Source organism: Helobdella robusta, assembly GCF_000326865.2.
Source record: "Helobdella robusta unplaced genomic scaffold HELROscaffold_43, whole genome shotgun sequence".
Classification (NCBI taxonomy): domain Eukaryota; kingdom Metazoa; phylum Annelida; class Clitellata; order Rhynchobdellida; family Glossiphoniidae; genus Helobdella; species Helobdella robusta.
Window position 1 is genome coordinate 1324281 of NW_008705028.1, and position 22256 is coordinate 1346536.

Genomic DNA, 22256 nt, shown 5'->3' on the forward strand with positions numbered 1-22256 from the left:
CTAGTCAAACTTAGGCCCGGTCCGTGTTTTCAGACCCTGAGAGTGTCTATTGTAGAGTGGCGGCTCCCGACCAGGAAAGACTCCGCCAAAGTGAAGGCTCGGGTGGATATTCGTATGCAGACGCGGTTCAGGACCGCGTGGCGCCGAATTGGAATATTGTAGAATAGCGAAAATCTACAAAGCGATGTTAAATAAAATTAAATAAAAATAATTTTTTTTCAATACGTGAAACAGAAACAATCGAAAAGGTTCAGAAAAGAGCAACAAAGAGGATCAAGGACTGTGAGGGAATGAAATATGAGGATCGATTAAGATTTTAACAACTGCCAACACTGAAATACAGACGAATAAGAAGTGATTTAATAACGATGTTTAACATGTTGAATGAAAAGGACCAACGAAGCTTGCCGAAAATATTGAGAGCCATCAGACGAACAAGAGGACATGAGATGAGGCTAACAGCATTGACAATGAATTTTTTTATTTGGATAGATTCGGAAAATGTTAATGATGAGTGATGTCGGTAAACGAGTGTATGCTGATGTACGTGCCAGTTTTTGTTGTATGTACACTGTACAGACTTTTAAAGAGTTTTTTTGAAATTATGCTCACACATCGAAGAAATACGCAATCAATTTCTATTTGACTGGCGTTAGTGGTACTGCTAACTTCATGATGTTTTACTTCCGTTGTGAAGATCGGTGCAACTGCAACTAGGAACCTCCTGGCATTCCCTGCAAACCTAACAATTTATTTACCAAATTAATTACCATACCAACCAGAAAAGTTAAAACCCCAAATATACTAAAATTGATTTTGTTCGATAGAATATACAGTTCGTACTAATGCCTTTGATTTGAGCCATAATTTGACCGCACGATGCTGTAATAGGTCCATGACATTATGAATGCAGTGTCATGGTGCGATTATGAAGATATCCACGACTTTCACATGCAAAAGTAAGTCATGCGTTGTTTCACGTAAATTTATTCACTGTGTGTTTGTTGTAATAATAATAATTCGTCTCAGTCGATTGTCATGGCGTTATATGAATAAGGCATTTTTATTATTATTTGATGGACAAAGTAATTGGACGAGAGGAAATTATTCAATACAAATATCACTATTTTGTTTGTATACCTCTTTTCAATAAGTATATTTATTTATTTTTGTGTAAGTCAACAAAACATAAAAAAATATTCAACCAAGTTTGGTTAAAGTAGTGTAGTGACCAAAAATATTAAACAATCAGTTACTTTTTTTCTCTAAACATTTGGACACAATTACAAGCTTATGTCTGCTCTTAATTTTTTATTGAAAAACAATTTATTAAGAGCTGAACGTGTCTTCTTTCATATGCTTTATATAAAAATTTTCTTATAATAACAATAATAAGAAACGATAAAATAAAGCGTATTCATAAACAAATTCGAAAAAAATGTAACTAATATTTTTTGATTAATTATTGAAAATAAAAAAGAATTACTTTCTGGTTATTCGAAGCCACTTTTTTCTGACTAAAAGCCATAACGTTTTATGTAGTGATGGCTGATCAGAGATAAACTTTGAGATGTCTAAAAGAACGAAGATTTATTCGAGGCGAAAGATTTATTCAAAGACCATCCCAGCAATCTGTTCGTCATTTTTAATTATAGTTTTTGTATGATTTGAAAAAGATAAAAAACGAGATAGTATTGTGTAAAGTGTTTATATAAATAAAAAGGGTCTATGAAATGAAAGCAAAATTTATACAACTCTAAACATTGGGGACTTGATTCAAAGAACTAGAAGGCTGTCAACAATTGAACAAACAAAAACACAAATATTTTCTCTATCTCGAGAATGTTAGACAAGATGCACCATTTAAAAGCAAGGCATGAAACTTTAAATAAGATTGGCCACGTTTTTCGTTTTTGTTATGGCGGAAACCATTTATATGAATTTTTATTTGTTGGCAATGCTTTAAATAAATAAATTAATAAAAATCAAAAGCTTCTAACTTACCTGTGAACTCGTGTACAATTTAAGCTGTGTGCCAAAGCTTTCAACATGTCTTCTCTTAATATTGGTGGAATAAATGGGGACTTGAATTTTTTCATCACGTGGTCACACTCTTTCTTTCCTCCATATCTCACTGCGAAGTTGTACACTAATTTGTCTTGGTTCGGAGCTAGTCTGTTGAGTTGTGTGAATGTGTGTGTGTGTGTGTATGTATGTGTGTGTGTGTATGTTTGTGAGTGTGGGTAAAGTTAAGTTAGCGTGCATAAATTAATAATCTATTTCCAAATGACGGACTTTATACAATTTTATTTTAATAAAATTTCTTTGAAAATTGTATCATTATTTTATTTTCTAATCTTTATAAAATTTATAAATCGGCAAGAAAACCACTGAGCAACAAAAAAAATTTTTGAGGAAATTTCCTAATTTTTTACAACTGATTTATGATAATTTGGCACCGCTGAGTCCGAAAATGACATCCGTTTCTCTAGGTCAGGTCCAGTTTTTCTGCTAAGTTAAATGTTTATTTTATTTTATTTGTGAATAAATCAGTAAAATTTTTGTGCCATAATCGGTTTATTTCTATGAACATTTCTCATTCGGAATTGGTTTCAAAGAGAAAAAAGCGTTCTGAAACACAGTACCTTAAGTAAGGGTCATTAATGTTCGTCATTGTTAAGAATTTAGGGCTGGAACTTCCGTTTATTGGATACCCTGGAATGCTCAGCATCAGGGATGTCACTCTTTAGAGTCCAGCAGTAATCAGCCATCATGACGGCATTCCAACGTCCCTGATACCTGGTCTCCATCTCCTTCATCTCCTGGTGGAATTTCTCTCCCTGCTCGTCGCTCATTGATCCAAGATTCTCAGGAAAACGATCCATATGTGAAAATAGATAATGCAGTTTGATGCTCATGTTGCATCCGAGTTTTTTGAAAGCAGTCACCATATTGTTGACAAGTTCAGCATAGTTTCTGGCCTTGTTGTTGCCAAGGAAGTTTTTCACAACGAGAACAAAAGCATTCCATGCTTCCTGTTCCACTTTGTTCATTGACTTTTCAAACTCTGGATCTCTGATGAGCCGACGGATTTGAGGACCGTCAAAGATACCAGCTTTTAACTTCACTATGGTTACTCCCGGAAATGTCTGGCACATGTAATTGAAGCAGCCACCTTCCTTGTCTAGAGCTTTTGTGAACTGCTTGATCAAGCCAAGCTTGATGTGCAGTGGTGGGAAGAGTATCCTGTCTCTGTCCACCAGAGGGCTGATGATAACGTTACTTGCTCTGCAAGGCACTAGTTCCTCTTGCACAGGCCAGTCCTTTTTCGTTTAATGGTGAGCAGTGTCCCTACTGTCCCACATGCACAGAAAACATGGGTATTTGGTGAACCCTGATTGTTGCCCCAACAAAAAATTCACCATCTTCAGGTCGACACAAATAACCCACTTATGCTGATCATAACGAATCATCTCCAGCATATACTTCACCGCTTCATACTTCTCCTTCAGTTTAGTAGAGTGAGCAAGGGGCACAGAGGCAAACTGGTTGCCGTTGTGCAGTAGAACACATTTCAGTGACCGCTTGCTGCTGTCAATGAACAGTCTCCAGTCTTCGGGCTTGTACTGCGGCACTCCCAGGTGGTGCAGAAGCTGTGCAATATCTGTGCAGTACACCAAGTCCTGCACCTCCGAGAAAAATTGGAGGTACTCTTGATGCCTGTTGCGGTACAGGGTGATGCGAGCACAGCCAGAGAGGAGGTTTTTTTTTTCAATCTGGATGCCAACAGTTCAGCAGAGGCCTTTGACAAGCTGAGGTCGCGAACTAGATCATTTAGCTCCTGTTGGGAAAAAAGCTGTGGAGTTTCATCGTCAACAACTGGCCATTCTTCTTCTGTTTCCTGATCTTCATCACTGGAGGATTCGTCATCACTGATGTCTTGAAGTTTGTGAAACACAGGTACTGGAATATCATCACAATGAGCTACAGGACGACGTGCGGATTACAAATCAGGATACTCGAGGCTGCTTCGGTTCTTTCTGTTTATCCCAGTTAGATCGATGCTACAGAAGTAGCAGTCAGTGTCATGGTTTCTCTGCTCCCGCCAAACCATGGGAATTCCAAACTTCAGACACGTCTTCTTGCCCTTGGTCCACTGACGCAGATACACGGTGCAAGCCTTGCATACCATGTGTGGCGCCCAATCTTTATCCTGGTCACCAAGTTTAATAACCAAAATAAGCATGGTAAGCACGCTTTATGAAACATGTGACTTGATTCCTGTTATGAACAAGTGTGTATTCACCGCAGATATAGCAAAATACGTCGGGTTTATTTTTACAAGATCTTCTCTTGGAAGCCATGTCGTTCGCTTGCGATTCGTTTGCAACTGATACCTATACTAATGCAATCTGCTATATGGCTCAGATTTGGAAAATGCTGACGTAACTATCCATAGTTATACACAGCCTCGTCCGGGCAGGTCTGCGATTGTCTGATCACGTGACTGTAGTTACGTGATTTAATGCATTGAACGTGTGTGTGTGTGTGTGCGCATAGGGGAAACATAAAAATACCAATTAATTAAAAATTGCAAATTCCTCATAGTGATGAAGTGATTAAGAACAAAGCATCACATACAGCGAAAATACCTGGGACTGTACACAAAAAAGTGAAAATGAAGATATGGCCATAGCTTAGAAAGTTGACCTGATCTAGAAAAACCAATGTGATATTTGGATTCAGGACATCAAAATTTCCATAAATCAGCCGAAAGACCTTAGGAAATTTTTTGGGTGTTGACCAGTGTAATTAATCATAAACATTCAATTATATATAAGAAATAGCGGATTCAAAAATTTTCGGTGTTGCATTGTAAAATTGGTGACCTATTTTTAACTAATTCTTGTAATTCCAGTGATTTTGTTTATTCCAGTATTGATGTGAAATGATTTCCAGAATTATTTTTTTATGACTTCTATTGGCTAATGACAATTTACCGTTAACTTTATTACTATATTATTCAGTATTTTTTCCTATATCTGCCACTGTATATGAACTGTTCTGTCGGTATCCTTTTTCCCTTTCAATCCAATTTAATTCTTATCAATACTTCATGGGATGCAGTCAAAATCGATCATCAATCTCTCAGGCCTCCTTGCAAGAACGACGCCATGATGTGGCGAGCCCTCTTCCAATGTGTGGTCAAAATATTTCTTCTTCAACAGCAAACATTTTCTACCAACGTCATACCAACGTCATGTTGCACTGATATTTACATTCTGCATGAAAGCGTTTTGTCGTTATAATTAACAGCAACAACCATGCGATTTTAATTGCATGCATGTACTGACACGTACATTATAGCACATTCTACATAGGAAATAATATACTGAATTTAATTTGCACCTAGATTTAAATTTTAATGACAAATTTGAAGACCGAGCACGGGCATGCTTATGTAGTTTTTTGTGCTTTGAAATTAGTTTTGCCTCCGTGTTTTGGTGCAAAACAAATCCTCTTTCACAAGTCTCAACGTGTTTTAATATATTATTTTAAATACTCTTACAAATTTCTCTGAATTCGAATTATCTCATTTGAATATTATTTCAACTTTTATCAATGAATTGTTTACTGTTGTCAACCATTATCTTGATTAGCCGCGTTAGTTTTTTAGCGAAATGTCAAGAAAATGTGGCGCTAGGCAAAATAGTTTTTGAAAGTTCATCAAAATTTCCATTCAATGGATCGTTGGTGGTTGATGGGTTGTTCAGCTCTCCTTTCTGCTTCAAATCACTTTTGTCTGGTTACCAGAAAATCATCGTTGATTTGATTTGGTTGTATCGAGCTGATTTTGTTCATGTATATGGAAAACCAGTAACAAGTGAGATACTTTGTAAAATTTGAAACTCTTGCAATTATTATTTCAAAAAATATTAAAAAAATATTTTTTAATTGAGCTCAATTTGTAAATAAGCCGATTTGAACGTTGGAGTGGCTACTCAGAAGTCGATGATCATCCCATGTTACAACCTGACAAGTCAACTGAATGAAACGAATGTATCTTTTTCTTGTTCAAATGCAAAAAACATTTTCATCCATAAAGTTATTATCGACCAGAACGCCACGTGCCCAGATGTGATGGTGGTGTGCGAGGTCGTCGTGGAGGGCACATATTCTGAAGGTTGTGTCATTGGTAATAGTTCAATCCATTTTCATAATTATTAAGTAATGATAAGCACTTTTTAGGCTTTAATTGTTTGGGATGGAATTCGTTGAAACGTTTTATTAATAAAAGAGTTGAATCGAAACATGAAACAAAATAATTATTTAATTTTGCTTCATTCTTTGTTCATCGTTATAAAATGCAAAGTTGATTTAAAGTAGTGCAGTTGCCGACATTTAAACTAAAATTTTAAAATATTACAAACTTAATAATGTAAAATTTTCTGCAACATTCACATAATGCTCTATAAAAAAAACCTTTTAGCATTAGGCAGTCAAATAATATTTTATCAATTCTTGAATGAGACAATTAAGACCAAATTTTTTCAAAATGTTTGCAAACGATGCACAGGTTTAACTAAAACTTGTGACCTTTTTGTTATTTCGTTTCTTTTATTTTATTTTCAAAATAACAAACTATTAAAAATATAAAATCGTTTACTGTGAAATAACACTTGAAATTCCCAGCAAAGGCACAGCGAAAAAATCTTCTGCTGTACAAAAACGCAACTATGAATTCAACATACAAGAAGCAAAACACTTTAACATTGAGAGAATTTGACATGAGCGCAGGTCTGATGGTCGATGGCGTAAGAGATCCCACTCCCCGCCATGGTCATTGCGCGCACACAAACCAATCTCTGACCGATCCGAATTGGATTCAAGTTGACATGGAGAGAGAGTACCAGGTTGATTACGTTGCTCTTCTTAGCAGGGATACTATATCGGAATATGGTTGGTTGGGCTTTATTAGTTTTGTCTCGATAAATTTATGTTTTCTAAATTATTATTTATTTTGATTTTTTCATAACCATTGAAAAAATCAAATATTTAAAAAGTTTTTTAGTTTTATAAACTTACATAAAGTAACTTTCTCAAAAAGTTTTTGGAGGACAAACTAAAAAGTTAAACGACAATTGTGCTGTTAAAAAAAATGTCGTGAAAACTTTTTTTAATTGACAATAAGTGAGGTCACGAGACCAATTATTTTATGAAGTTTCAATATTAAAAAATCAATTTCTTTGATAATTTTTATTTGAGTTTCTAAAATAATTTTAAACAAATTAATAATTTTTATTCAAAGAAAAAAAAAGCTAAAAAATTGTAGAACGAAGTTGCACAATCTTTGACCATATGCGGCTTTCGGAGCCCCTGTTTTGACATGCAGTGTCATTTTGGCAAGTGAACAAAATTTCAAACACTTAAGTTAAAAATAACCATTTTTTTGTCATTGTGAGTTACGTTAAAAATAAATTAATAGACTATTTGCGGTAACAGTTGTCATTTCGAAAAATATGTTGCAACTGATCGATCTAAAACATCAAATCCATAAAAATTTCAATTTAATGATTTGAATGAAAGCTTTTATTATTAATAATTATGACTATAATTATAACCATTGATAAGACTCAACAAACATAATCAAACATAACAAAATTAGGGAGTATTTTGATCAGAGCTATATTATTACAAAATATCCAAATTTGTTTTCAATGCGCCGCTATTATATAAACATTAACATTTTTCTTAGTTAGGTTACGTCTGTCTAACTTCATCATCGGTCTGACGTCATCAAGCGCTGCAGTTGAACCACCAATCAGAGGACAGTACCCTCTGTGTGCAACCTACCCTGGAGATGTTCCAGTTGCTTCCAGGGTCATCCTCCAATGCAACGCCAACCTGCCTGCCTACCGTTACATCATCGCTCACCAAGCCGCTGGTGCCAGCGATGGATATTTTTCCGTTTGCGAGTTGGAAGCTTATGAAGCACTGCTGGCTACAGGTGATCAACCTTGGAAATATTCAGTTGATGATAAATTTAAAAATAAATTAAAAAACTGAACATTTTAGAAAAAATGTGGACTTCTAAGAACAATCAACAATTGCTGAATTACATTTTCATGGAGTTTGAAGCCGACAGACCTTCCTTATGTGTAGGCCAGTGCATGAAAGTTGGAGCGTACAACTGTGACTCGTTCAATTTCAACTACCTGCTAAGAATATGCCAGCTGAACCAGCACAGGAATGGATTTCTTATTGGGAATTTGGTTACCGAACCGGGTTGGACATTCTGGAATGCTACATACGCTCACATTGGAAGTTTTTGAAAGGATTTCAAATTTGAAAACTATTTGATGTTTACAAACGAAATACAATTGTAGAATAGTAAACCATCATCGTAAACTTTACGACTAATTGTTAGGTCAATTAGTGCAACTGCTTAAAACGATGGAACTATTTTTATTACAAATTTGTGATTTGGCTTACTATTGCTTTTTTCTATTTTAAAAACTTGTAGCAGTTTAAACATTGAAAATGCTTTGATTGAAAATGTTTTTCTAATAAATAAAAAACCAACGTAGCTAATTAACATTTTTGCATAACTTTTTATTACGTAAACATAAATAACAAATATTGCGTTGCGCAACTCTAGTTTTAAATGTTTAATTTCAAATTAAAATCTCCAAACCAAATCGAAATGTTTTAAATAGCATAAGCATTTTGCTGCCTTATGAAAATAGAAAGGAAAATATTTCTGAAATGTGGACGACAGATGAAAATATTCGTCGTGCTGTTTTTACTGCTGCCATGGCACGAAACAGATTTGCACTTATCCTTCAATTTATCAGGTTTGACGACAAATTAACACGTGCTCAAAGGAGAACAACTGATAAACTTGCAGCTATTCGTGAAGTTTGGGATTGGTTTGTAATAAATTGCCAAACGCTTTTTACGCCATTTGAAAACATCACAATAGACGAGCAGCTTGTAGCATTTCAAGGCAAATGTCCGATGAGGCAGTACATGAAATCAAAACCAGCAAAATATGGAATAAAAATATGGGTGGCCGCAGATGTGAAGACTTCATATTTGTACAACTTACAAGTCTACACTGGAAAGCTTCCAGGAAATGCACCAGAGAAAAATTTAGGACACCGCGTAGTATGTGACTTGGTGGAACCACTGTTTGGATCTGAAAGAGGTGTCACTACAGACAATATTTTTACATCCGTGAAGACTGCAGAATTTTTGTTGCAAAAAAGCATCACCATGACAGGAACATTGAGAGCTAAAAAAACTGATATTCCTGCAGTTATAGAAAATGCAAGAGGACGAGACATACTTTCATCAAAATTTATATTTTCTAACGGGGTAGCAGTAGTCAGCTATGTTCCAAAGAAAAACAAAACAGTCCGTTTACTTTCAACTCAATTTCTAGATAATTCAGTATCCTCTGAAAGTCACAGGAAGCCCAACATGATACTGGAATACAATAATACCAAGGGTGGAGTGGATAATGCAGATAAATTGATTAGAGAATATTCTTGTGCTAGACGAACCTCAAGATGGCCTCTAAGACTTTTCATGAATATGCTCGATATTGGTGCCCTGAATGCCTTCATAATTTGGATGTCGAAAAGCAATGACTGGAATAGACATATGAAGAATATTAGATATCAATTTTTGTTAGAATTAGGCAAAGAACTGACCAAACCCAACATTCTACGTAGGGCAACCAATCTAAATGGTTTCCACCTTTCAGTTGTCAAAGCAATTGAAGCTGCAGGAGTAGTTGTAGCACGCAACACTACAACCAAAAATATGCCATCAGCATCAAGGCAGCAGCAGATCAAAAGGGGAAGATGTTTGTACTGTCCCAGAAACAAAGACAAAAAAGTTAACACAGTCTGTGGAGAATGTAAACGTTTTGTCTGTGAAACACACAGGAAGACAATCACCACTGTGACATGCGCCAAGGATTTCAGGGATAGCAACCAATGATTGATATATATAAATTTATAAATATAATATATACATACATAACATTTACCTATTTTTATTATAATAAATTTTTTATTATATTATTTTAGATTTAAACTTTCCCACTATGTGCATGTACTGCCAACATGAATAATATGACAAAAACATGTTTGAATAACAATAAATATATTTGCACTCTCTCTGTAATAAAAAATGTCCACTAACCATTTCGATCTTTGAAGCGCACTTCGATATAGCCGAGGATGAGTTGTTTAACTGCATGACGATGTAATCAGTGCTGTCGTTCACCAACACCTCCACGCAGGACCAACCACGGAAATCTAACTTTTTCAAGTCGGGATGGATGACTGTTCGTAAAGTTGAGTCACCAAAGTTCTAGGGAGTCTCAAATTATTCCAGCGAGTCTTGTTTATCAACGTATTATCGTCTTGGGCAGCTGCAGTGATCCAAAGGACAACGTAATTAAAGCAAGCCAATGCAGCAACCGCTCTATATTTTAAATCGAATGGGTGCATTGCCACAAAACTTGTTTGACTGTTTTCTTTTAAAATTGTTTACAATTTCTTTTTAAATAATGCCAATCTTACATATCAATCTATTTTAGTAGATACTTGTATAGATATATATCCTGTAATGATATATATCGTGCATCGATAAATAGTTTGGTTAAAATCCTACAACTTTCATTAGTTCAGGGTGCACAGTCCATTTTTTGTTGTTATTATTCTCACTTTTCGTTATATAAACAACGAGAATTTTATAGATTGTACAGCGTAACCTTGATGATATTAAAATGGATTTTTAACTCCTCGTCAACGCATTGGAACTGAGCGCTTCTTAATATTATAATTGAAATTCAAAAATTATTGAATCAACTTATTAAATCGGAGTTATTCAGAATATTTTCATTTTTCACAAATAAAAAAGATTCTTCGTTAGTTTTTTTACTTTTTCGTTTACGTTGAAACAATGTTTACAATGTTGTTTTGCATTTTGTTTTAAAAAGTAAGGTACATTTTTGAAAGGTTTCTAGCAAAAAATTCCCTAAAAAAAATAAACACTAAAAATCGTATCACTTTTTGCAAATATTACTCATCAAATCCACATGGTGCGTAGCCTTCAATATTTATTTAGTTTTGGTAAAGTTTAATTATTTAATTATTTATTATTTTATCATCATTGAACATTTTTTAACAATATAAGTTTTTCATTTTCAATTATTTAACATTCTATGGTTAACGCGAGAACCATACTTACTGACTTCCAATGATTCTCGTTAGCATTCAGTTAATTATTCTTAATTTCTGACAACTCTCAATTGCATTTAATTACGATTCTCATTTGTAGGCTATTTGTATAAGGCCACATTCACGACTTGACAGAATTATTTTACCAGACAACAAGAATGAATTTTTAAGATGCGTGAACATTTCAACAAGAGTAACAATATGGGATTTGTACCATTAGCGTGGTTATCAGTAAAAGGAAATCGGTTAACGACAAATTACATTCGGAAAGTCCTTGTGTCACTTGTTGAATATCACCTCTTTTCAACTAAAATTAAATGTTAAAGATCGGGTTTTGTGGAGGTCGATGGTTCATCTTTGATGTTGGTCAACATGACTCATATATCGGGATTACTACTATCTCACTGACTAGAAGGCTTACGATGCATAAACAGAGTGGTGCTATCAAATCTCATTTGGACTCAACACACTCAATCACAATTAACCGTGAAATCCTCGACAGCAACACCAAAGTAATATACCAGAACAGCAACTACACGCATCTTAAAATTGCAGAAGCAGTCTTAATTGACATCAATAAACCAAAAATAAATATACAACAAAAAATGACAACCTCACTTAACCAACAACGAAAACAAAGAAGTAATAAAAACTAGCATCGTAAATAGTGACAAAGAAGAATATGATGCTATCGATGAAGAAAAGGAGACCAAAGAAGATGACCAGCCAATTAAGAAACCTAACACCAGTGAACAACTTTGATGAACACAGATACACTTTTGGTAAGCTTTCGACACATTTCTTCATTGTTTTATCTGATTATTGCTCTTATAATCAGAATCAAAATATTGTCTCCTCCACGACTCTGACTTAACGAAGGTATAGATTGGATTACAGAGTATATAAGCGAAATAGAAAATCTTGATTTTTGGATATAAAATTGTTTATACTTCAGGAAAAATTTTAAATAAACTTTAAACAGTACTTTAACACCAAAACGTCTGCCGTTAATATAGACCTTGAAACATACCAACAAAATCTTACAAATGAACAGACTCGATATTGAAAAAAATTCACGTTGAAACACCACAAGGTGGAGATTTTCAATCCTTGCAATCTCCAGCTTCCGATAAATCAATTAATGATTTAAAACTGGATGGTATATATAAATATCAACGGGCACCTACGATGACTTCAACAACATTGTTGGCAAAGAAAGGAATGGCTCAAAAATATTTGACGATCCAATTGAAACAGATGATTTGAAGAACTTTCGACTACTTTTACTAAGAATGGGATTGTCTGCAAATTTGAAAGTGGTAGAAAATATATCTAGACAAACTAACAAAGATTCCAATACTCTGAATGTATTGGATAAAAACCTGGATATAGAAGTAACCAGAGTTGAAAGACCAATGGATGTCAGTATTTCAACATCAGAATTAGTGCGGGTGAAACCTGTTGTTCCAATGAACGGATTTTTTGATAACACCCTCATCAGACCAGATTTAGAGGTGCTTCAATCCGTTAATGATTGCAATGACGAGTTGAAAAAAGGTGAGACCTTGCTTTCAATGATGATGACTTGGAGTCAGCACATACTTCCTTCTTGATGTACTAGTGTGATTTCGTGGAAACTTTCACGCCAATAAAAATTTCGTCACTCCATTAATTCAGACATGAAATTATCTGACGATTTAACTTTGAAATTTTATCAATAACTTATTGTTCTCTCATAAATTTTATTTGCGGTTAATGATCTTACCAAGTTATTACAAATTATATTATTTTCTCAATTTGTTAGGAGTTCATAAAAGAATAAAAAGACTAGTTACTATTGGATCAGATTAATATTAGTTACTAAGTTTATGTGGAAATTTAGAAAGTCTGACATTTCAATGCTGATTTTAAATGCTAATGAATGACGTTATGAATTTCATTTTAAAATTGTTAACAAATTGCATTATAAATTAATCTATCCACTATTCAGTGCAATTTGAACTGCCAGAAGATGTTGGTTGGATCAAAGTGAATTTTGAAATGAACGGTGAGATAAGATTTAGTTGCAATTTCGATTGTTGATAGTAAATTTTGGAACTTTATTTAAAATGGTGCAAGTGTTGTTTACTGAGCAATAGGACCGCGAGCTCATTAGAGTCATAAAATAAAGGCAGAAAAGACAGAAAAAAAACTACATGCCAACATAAAAAAATTCAGGTTTTAACAGAGTGAACTACGATGAAAATGGCTGGTCAGAAATCATACATCAGCTCAAAAACGACCATACTGTGCGTTATGTATTGTCATTACAAAATTTTTTTTATAAATCTATGAATTAAATTTCTTGGAAGACAGTTGAGGCCAATGGCGTCAAACTTTCCAGATGGATTTCACACGGAATAAAATATCAAATCTAATTTCACATTTTTGCACAAATAAATAATTATATTCCAAATGTTTTGCAACAAATCATTAATAATGCTGTTGTAAACAAATAAACAATTAAATATTTCATATTCTATTACAGGTTTTTTCTGTAAAAGATAGAATCAACTTGATGACTGACGTGTTTGAATTGTTCAAGTAGCGCTAATATGAATTAATTTAATTAATCTTATTAATTTAATTTTAAAAGCTCATATCTTAAACAATTTTTTTACATAAAGAACATTGCTAATTTTTATACTCTCATTCTGATTCATACGTACAGTAAATGCTACTCTATGGGATGCATAATGCATATACAATGCACATGCTTATTGATGGAATGATTGAAATTCACATCTGCGAGCACAGTCGGTGTTTGAATGAAATGGCGCTAATTATTAATATTATCATTTGAAAAAAGTTTCATGTAATTCATAATCGTAGCAATATCCGCTTTAGTTTCTATCTATGGTTTATTTTCAAAACGTTACAGCATTTTTTACTTTATCAAAATTAGAACAATCTTTAATAATTAAGAAAATTTTGTCGAGTTTTAGAACATTTAAACAAAAATGAGTTTAAATGCAATTAAGGGCATCCACATTGAAAAACATTTGTAATTTTTTATACTATTATACGAATGTGACTATAATCAGAACAAATTCGAACGCTTCAGAACAAAGAAAGTTACTCTGGCAGAGGCTCTCAGTCTTGCGTCCTATTTGGCTAAGGAAGAAAAAAAAGAACCTTGGAACATCTTTTTGGAGAATTATTGGCTCATAGACCAAATGTCCACCAATTCAAATAAGACTTCATTCAAGGTTTGCAACGAATACTTTGTTAAATAAAAATGGTTATTCAATAATTACGGACCTGAATATTGTAAGCGTGAATCAATTAAAATTAAAACATTGAAAGATAGTTTCTACAGGAAACAAAACTAAATCTGCTGGTGTTCAAGTAAAAATTTGTTAATTAGACACCAATCAGCCATCAATATATTTTCTACCGCATTTAATGGTAGCATAAACTTCTAAACCACCTAATTGAAAATCTATTAATTGACCTATTATAATGAATAACTCCGCATAAATGTGTCTTATTAATTATTTATAACCAGCCAATAGAAAAATTTAAATAATATTTTTTTATTAATCAAAGAAAAAATTAGCATTAAAAAACATCATTAAACTGTAATAGCGGATGTACATTTTTACATGTAGTTATACAATTTGGACATTTCAGGGTGCGATTAAAACATTGATAACACCTCTTTTGACCAAACTTGGTATCACATTAGAGGGAGATTCTGAAACAATGTTGGTACCAAAAGATAGATTTTCTCTATTTGTACTTTTTCTGCCATCTGTAAACAACACTTTTTTAAAAAGCTGTAAACATTTCAATTTGTTTCCAAAAAATCACTGTTAGAAAAAAGGATTTTCAAATTTGAATGATGTTTCTTTATAGATCGTTAAGGATATTAATGACAGATCTGGCGTGCAATTTGAGTATGCATGAGTTCATTGACTGGATAAAGGAGTTGTCAAAGCAAGCCAACAATAGATCATTGAAGTAAGCCAGTTTTTTTGAGTCGAGATAACAAAGTTAGTTTAGCATTCAAGACGTCATAAAACCACCAACTCTTATTCAACTTTGATCATGTTTTAAACAATTTTTAATTTTTATTTTTTAGATTAAGCCTATCTTTTGACGCAACGCGACTCCTACACGGCAACGCAGTGAAATATGGAGGCGAATATGAATGGAACTATTTTATGAGCATAGTCTCGGCTAATGACACAACGGGCTTTCAGAAAGTTAATGCAATAAATGATCTTTCCAACAGTCAAAACTTGACTAAAATTTTGAAGTAAGTCTTTGTTGGATGACATTTAGGGGAAGGAGAAACTAATAATCGTTAATTAGTATTGCTAGTAACAGAGGTAATTAAATAGCAGAAAAAAATATTTGTCTGACATGATAATTAAAAACAGCAAAAATATAAAACCATTTGACAAAACCGCAAACTGGAATGCAATCCACGTAGCGAAATAGCTAAAAAAAAGCCAGAAATGTGAATAGTGCATATTTTATATACATCTGGATCAAGCGCCGGCCAAGCAATCCGGTCGGGTTTTAAACATTGCCAGTTGCATATTTAGTTTTATTCACTTTTTCTAATTTATATTACCAAAAAAATAATCTAAAAAAAATTGTTTTAATATTTATCAGAATAATTTTTTGCAATCAACCAGATTGATGAATTTGTCGTTAAATGAAACAACGTTGAACAAATATTATTGTTACCAAATCTTGAGTAAAGTTGGCTCAAAGCTAAATAATAAAGAAATATTCTGGAAATTTTTCAACAAAAATTGGGAAACAATTCTTAACAAGTAAGCGATGTTTGTATCTCATAATTATAAAAAATAATTATAAAATTCTTCAATTCTAAATGATTATTTAACTTCGTGTGCCCTTTAATGTCTAAATAGAAATCTACTAAGGTTCTTTTGTATTTTGTAAGCGTTCATTGTTTCTTCATCATTTCCAAGGATATTGTTTTTAATCATTATAAGTATTATCTTTTCATAGATCTTTCTGGTGGTTGGGCAGAAGGGTCGTACCAGAATGAATTTTTTTATACATTTATTTTTATTGTTGTTTGTAAGATTTTGGTTGATTGGTTTGAGTTCATCGAACCTATCGCAAATTATTTTGAATTGCTTTTTTATCTTTTGTATTTTGTATCCCCTTCTATTGAGTTTATTCATCAACTTGAAGCTTGCTTCCTTAAAAAATAAAATTCAGATGAGATACCGGCGTATCTGATGAATCGTGATTGGACGATCGACCTGAAAATGTGTGGTGGGTGGAAAGAGTGGTGGTGTAGGAGATTAAACGTGTTCGTCTTTTTAAAGTGGGGTTTGGTGAGTAGGAATGGGAATGTGTTCATATTTTTGTATACGGTAACATCTAAAAATTCGATGTTGTTTTTATCGTGCTGAAAATTTAATTTAATTCCCTATTGGTTCTCTCTAATAATTTCTTCAGTTCGTCGTCGGATCCGTTGAATGCGAAAAAAATATCGTCGATATATCTGTTGTAATTAACAACCCCGTAGAACTTTTTGTTGATGGTTTCTTTGAGATGGTTTAGATATAGGGAGTGTGCGCCATGGGTAAAATCTACTCCCCCAATGTGGGGGAGTAGATTTTACCCATGGCGCATCAGTTGATCTGCAAACAGTGTTGATTGTTGAAGGCAAAATCGTTGTTGTGCAGAGTATGTTCCAAAGCTTCGATCGTTAATTTGTTGTCTGGCATGTATTTATTAAGGGCATGTTTGGTCACTTCTATCCATCTGTTATTATTCATGTTCTTGTATAGACTAGATACGTCGGCTGTCACTAATATCTGTTGATTGTTAATGAAGGTCGTAGATATTTTTTTCACGAACGTTCAAGCATTTGTTTTAGTTGCCCTTCCACAAAGGTTGACAGTGGTTGGTTTATTGAACCGATGTCACTGACAATGGGTCTTCCTTTGGGGGTGCATTCGTCAAACCAATCCTCTTTATCTTTGTGTGTTTTTGGCAATGTGTGAAAATATCTCGTCCTGGGTTTGCTAGGGGGTGTAAGGGCGGAGAATATTTTTTGTTTATTATTTTGATTGCTTATATTTTGATAGTAGATCTATTATGTCTTGTCCATTGTCAATTGGTTCTAATATTTTCTTGTAGAATTTCTTTCTGCCTTTTCGATGTAGTTAATCTTCTGCATTATTACGAATACACTCCCTTGCTTCATTATTTTTTAATTTAAGTAATGCTTTCATCTCTACAGGTGGATGTTTGATTTCAACATATTTGTTTTTATGACATCGTTATTGTTTTTGGATGCGAAGTTTTGTATCAATTTATTTATCTCTTCGGTGGCTGCTTTGCAGTTATTCGACAATTTATTCTGTGGTGGATTCCAATTCGATTTGAAGTACTTCCGTAATCCGGTAGGTATGGTATTGTGTTTTTTTTGAATATCTTTATTATTATTAAAAAAATCATTAATTTTGATATCCCTTATTAATTTATTGATACCATCTGTTACTTCTGTCACTCTTAATCTTCTGGGTGTAGTTACGAAGTCCAGGCCTTTCTCTAGGGCATTCATTTAGTGTGCTGTTATTTCATATTGTGATATATCAGGACGTTGATTGCATTACGCTCCTCTTGTTGACGCGTTAGCACTGTGTTTTTTTGTTGTTGTACGTTTGTCGTTTCGTGAATGATTTAATCAGTGCCTCTGGGTCCCTTTTAATGTTCTCTATGTTGCAGTTCGCATCCAGGTAGGGAAGGATGTGTTTTACTATGTCCAGCGACATCTGGACATGTTTACGGGGATTCGTGTTTGTAAAGATATTTTTATAAACAAGATACCTGTCTATCTTTTTTGTATCATTATCGAAGGAAAAACCGATTCTTATTTTAGGGTTAGGGACAGATTTTTCAAATCCAACGATTGCAAACGCAGCGCTCTATTAGAACCATACACTTACAAATTGCATAACTTAACATTTATTTCCCAAAAAAAAACAGATTTCCAAATCCAAATGTTACTGTGTTAGAGGCACAGTTTCAAAGTTGCAACCTAATTTTGAATTTTTGTACTACTTCAATTAATGAAAAATAAAATACGAGCCTTTCATCTAATAATTATTTGTATCATGTATAATATAAGCCACCGAAGTTTTTTTGGTCATTTTTTTCCCATTAACTAAAATGTTGTTGAAGTTTTGTAGAAAAAATGCTAACAATAATATTTAATTTTTTGGTTTACTTCACATGTTATTATCAATAAATCATTTTTTCCAAAGATTATCTGACTCGAAACTATTAAACTTCATCATAAAACAAGCCTCATCATATTTCTCAACTGAAGAAGATTACAATGAAGTTAGTGCTTCACTGCTTAAATACAGACTAATTTAGGCTTTTCAATAGAGCGATAAAATGACAAAACCGCGAATGCAGTGATTTTAATGAAAAAATAATTCAAAATAATAACTGATATATCATTATTAATTAACTTTTTGTTAATTTTTTCAATAAATTTTTTTTACATTCATTCATTCTAACGATATTAAACACTGCAGTTGAAAGCCTTTCTGGACAACCAAGTAGGTAACAACAGTGATTCAACGACGAAAGAAAATTATTTGGCAACTGTCCGAATGAACATCGACTTGATGGCTGACTTTGAAGATCGAGTCGCTCGTTGGCTTTCAAAACAATAAAAGTTATGAGCATCATTCATTCGTCAGATGAGTAAAACCACTTTCAATAGGTATTAGATTCGAATTTATGAAAGTTGATAATGTTTCGTCATGACTTTTAATGAATTTCTATTATTTTATTCAATTTTTATGAAAGGCTTTTTAGAAGACAATGGACCTTTTTAAAGGAATTACTATTTAGAATTTAAACAAACGTATAGTGTCATATGTTTGTTTAATCAGTTTAATTCTCTTACAAATTTCACAAAACAAAGTTTAAAATTTGAACTTTAGTGAATGGGCTTTAAACTTGAATTTTCTTTAATTTCTTTGTGTTTTTCATGAGTTTCTTTAAAAAGGTATTTCATTAGAGGATAATTAAAAATACTTTCTACAAATTTTTCAATTAAAAATCCAAATCCGACGATTATTCATAAATCATTATTGCCTCTTAGTTATAGCAAAATAACAAAAATATACAATGAATGGAATAATATCAAATATAATAAAATAAAAATTTTAAATTACTACAATTTCAATATATAAAATAAAAATATAGAAAAAGTAAAAATACTTTTTACTGTTTTGAGAGCCTTTGAACAAGTTGCTTATCATACCGTTCTCCCGTTCGATTTTCATGCGAATGGTCGTCAAAATATAATTTACCCTATTGGAACTGGTTGAACTGTTGACGGCCAGAAGATCCTTTAGGAAGGATTTCAGCTGCATTTCACAACAAAGGAATGACGTACTCGTAGCTATTAATGTCAATATTTCCATCACCTTATTCAACCGCATAAATTTGGCATCAAAAACAATAATTTTTTTAAATTATTTAAATTTTTATAAATTATTTAAATTCAAATTTTTTAAATTATTTAATATATTTCTGTATGACCCTATACGAGTTTTCAGCCTCAATGCAACTTTTTTATTATCACAAATTTATATAATTCAATTTCCAATTGTCCTACTCCGATAAAGAAATTATTTAAAAAATGAAAAATTTTTAGAGTATATTAAGTAACCAACCTCATTGTATTCTGTTTGATTTGAGAAGTAAGAAAAAGCGTTCATTATGATGGGATACAACTGAGTTGAATCCCCGCTGAGTCTTTTAAATTAAAAATTTATCGATCAAATGTAACTGATGTTATAAATTATTTATTGTTGAAGGGGCATAGCGTATTAAAAGATAGTTTTGTTAGGGTAAAAATTGAATTTAAAAAATGTAAACTTTGTAAATTTTGGTTTAAAATGGTTCCAGCTCCTTAAAAAACGGCATTTTTTGGCAAATTTGAAGGGAAATGTAAATGTAAAAGTTTCGAAATGTAAATCAGGCGTGAAAGGAGGTTTAAAAAAAAAGGTTGTAAATTTTTTTTTTTTAAAATCCTAGCCCTCCCCCAAAAGTAGAGTTATAAATTAATTAAAAATTAAATAGGAAGCCCAGTGGTTAGGTCAACAGGGAAATGTTAGGCATTCTAATAGGCTTTAGTGCATTCTTGTAGAAAAGTATTAAATTAACTAAATTGAAAAAAAAAAAAAAAAAAAAAACAATTCCTGTTAATTTATCATCAATCATAATAATTATTCTTTCATACCTGATTATGGTTTTAATACTTTAATGTCAAATATGCTCAAAGTTATTGAACTAATATTTTTAGAAAAATTATCGTTTGATTTAAAAAAAATTAAGAAAATACATCAACAGCAACCTTTCAAGTATTTTTGTCAATTGATCATTGAGAAACCTCCAGAACACGTCCAATTTCTTCGGAGTCGTTCCAACTCCCTTCAGGACTATAAGACATCCGTCTCGTCCCACCAGCGTTTGTTCAACGATAAGTTCAATAATCTGATTAATCGTTGAAATCAATTTTTATATTTAAATAAAAAAATAATAATGTAATGAAAAAGAAATGAATTAACTTTTTTGTTTTAATTTTTGTAAATAGAAGACGTATGACTTCTGCTTAGCATCAACATACTTTATGTTGTTTTTACAATAAATAAATTCAATTTAAATAAACATTTTTCAGAAAAACGTTATTTAAAAAACACCTCCCCTGAAACAAAATTAAAGAGAACAAAATAATTAATTTAGTTACGATGAAAAATTATGCAATAAACTTTAAACAGGAGACATATTGAATTCTCATAAATTTTTAAAATTAGGCCAAGTTATTCAAACAAAAACAAAAAATTTACTAATCTTATTTAATTTTTTTATTTTTTTCTCAGGAAATGTCATTGTTTGATCGAACTTCAAGCAAAAGCGTCAATTTTGTAAAATTTCGTAAAATAATTAAACAAAAAAATAATAATATTATTGGACATTAAAATAATTTTTACTAAAATTTATACATAACATTAAAAAGCTTGAAAATATTGTTAAAAATATATCTATTATTCCATAAGTTTTTCATATTATTCATCATTTTTTGATGACACAGGTTTGTAAGGTGTGTGTGTGTTTGTGTGTGTGTGTATAGTGTGTATGTGCGTGTGAATGTGTCTGTGTTATTTTGTGTTCATTACCGTCATTATAAACTCATTGTTTATTTATTAACTAGCTTTTTTAGCATTGACGTGATTTATGTTATTTGTCATTTCTGGAAGTCCATAAGCTTCAATATAATTACCAAACAGTTGTTCAAATTCAGACTTTTTGTCACTTCTGTTAATTGATTCATATATTAATAACTTAAAACACAGTTGGTGAATTAAAATGAATATCGCTTGTATATATTTGAAAATTAAAATTATGTTTTAAAATAAAACAACCTGAAAATATATCATCATCTTTTAACAAAATTTCATATAAAATTTTATTATAAGTTTCACTAAAAAGACTGACCTTGTCACTTGCAGAATTAGTAGACAACAGAAATTACTTTTTAATATAACAAATCAGACTTGAAACTCATATAAGTTTTTTATCTACACACACACATGTATGTTATATACAATACAAAACTGCCGTACAGAAACGTTTCAATGTATGATCGTACAGTTGTTGAGCCTCTGCTTATGTAGTACACAAAAAACATTTCGATTAAAATTGTTTCCTAGATCATTAGCCTGTAGCTTTGTATGTACCTTTGAGCAATCTGACAAGTAAAACTTTCAAAACATTGTCAGGAATATGTTGACGAGTTAAAAAATGCATGTGGTGTCATTTGTTTGGTAATTGTTTGAAACAAACGTTTCCCTACGTGACAATTTTTACGTACAATTTAAAATTTTTTAAATACATTTTAATAAAATTGAATGACGATATGATCTTGCGATGTTTTAAGAC

General features: G+C 32.4%; 4 protein-coding genes across 4 annotated transcripts; 2 read left to right on the forward strand and 2 right to left on the reverse strand.

Annotated features, from left to right (window-relative positions):
* On the reverse strand, positions 1 to 4364 carry HELRODRAFT_177647 (hypothetical protein; the record flags this gene model as incomplete). The annotated part of the gene is made up of 8 exons (XM_009025794.1): positions 1 to 174; positions 670 to 742; positions 2005 to 2175; positions 2698 to 3323; positions 3423 to 3720; positions 3789 to 3914; positions 4020 to 4213; positions 4275 to 4364. 8 exons carry the CDS (start codon positions 4362 to 4364, stop codon positions 1 to 3), a joined length of 1752 nt encoding a protein of 583 aa, XP_009024042.1.
* Positions 4365 to 6737: 2373 nt separating this feature from the next.
* Positions 6738 to 8333, forward strand: HELRODRAFT_177648 (hypothetical protein; the record flags this gene model as incomplete). Its single annotated transcript, XM_009025795.1, has 3 exons — positions 6738 to 6960; positions 7757 to 8008; positions 8077 to 8333. 3 exons carry the CDS (start codon positions 6738 to 6740, stop codon positions 8331 to 8333), a joined length of 732 nt encoding a protein of 243 aa, XP_009024043.1.
* A 4214-nt stretch (positions 8334 to 12547) lies between these two features.
* On the forward strand, positions 12548 to 15740 carry HELRODRAFT_177649 (hypothetical protein; the record flags this gene model as incomplete). The annotated part of the gene is made up of 8 exons (XM_009025796.1): positions 12548 to 12812; positions 13246 to 13302; positions 13473 to 13543; positions 14339 to 14503; positions 14928 to 15001; positions 15153 to 15257; positions 15379 to 15555; positions 15680 to 15740. The coding sequence occupies 8 exons, from the start codon at positions 12548 to 12550 to the stop codon at positions 15738 to 15740; spliced, it is 975 nt and encodes a 324-aa protein (XP_009024044.1).
* Positions 15741 to 17923: 2183 nt separating this feature from the next.
* On the reverse strand, positions 17924 to 22124 carry HELRODRAFT_177650 (hypothetical protein; the record flags this gene model as incomplete). Its single annotated transcript, XM_009025797.1, has 7 exons — positions 17924 to 18064; positions 18819 to 18961; positions 19573 to 19678; positions 19988 to 20069; positions 20671 to 20810; positions 21017 to 21021; positions 22055 to 22124. The coding sequence occupies 7 exons, from the start codon at positions 22122 to 22124 to the stop codon at positions 17924 to 17926; spliced, it is 687 nt and encodes a 228-aa protein (XP_009024045.1).
* Positions 22125 to 22256: the final 132 nt, after the last annotated feature.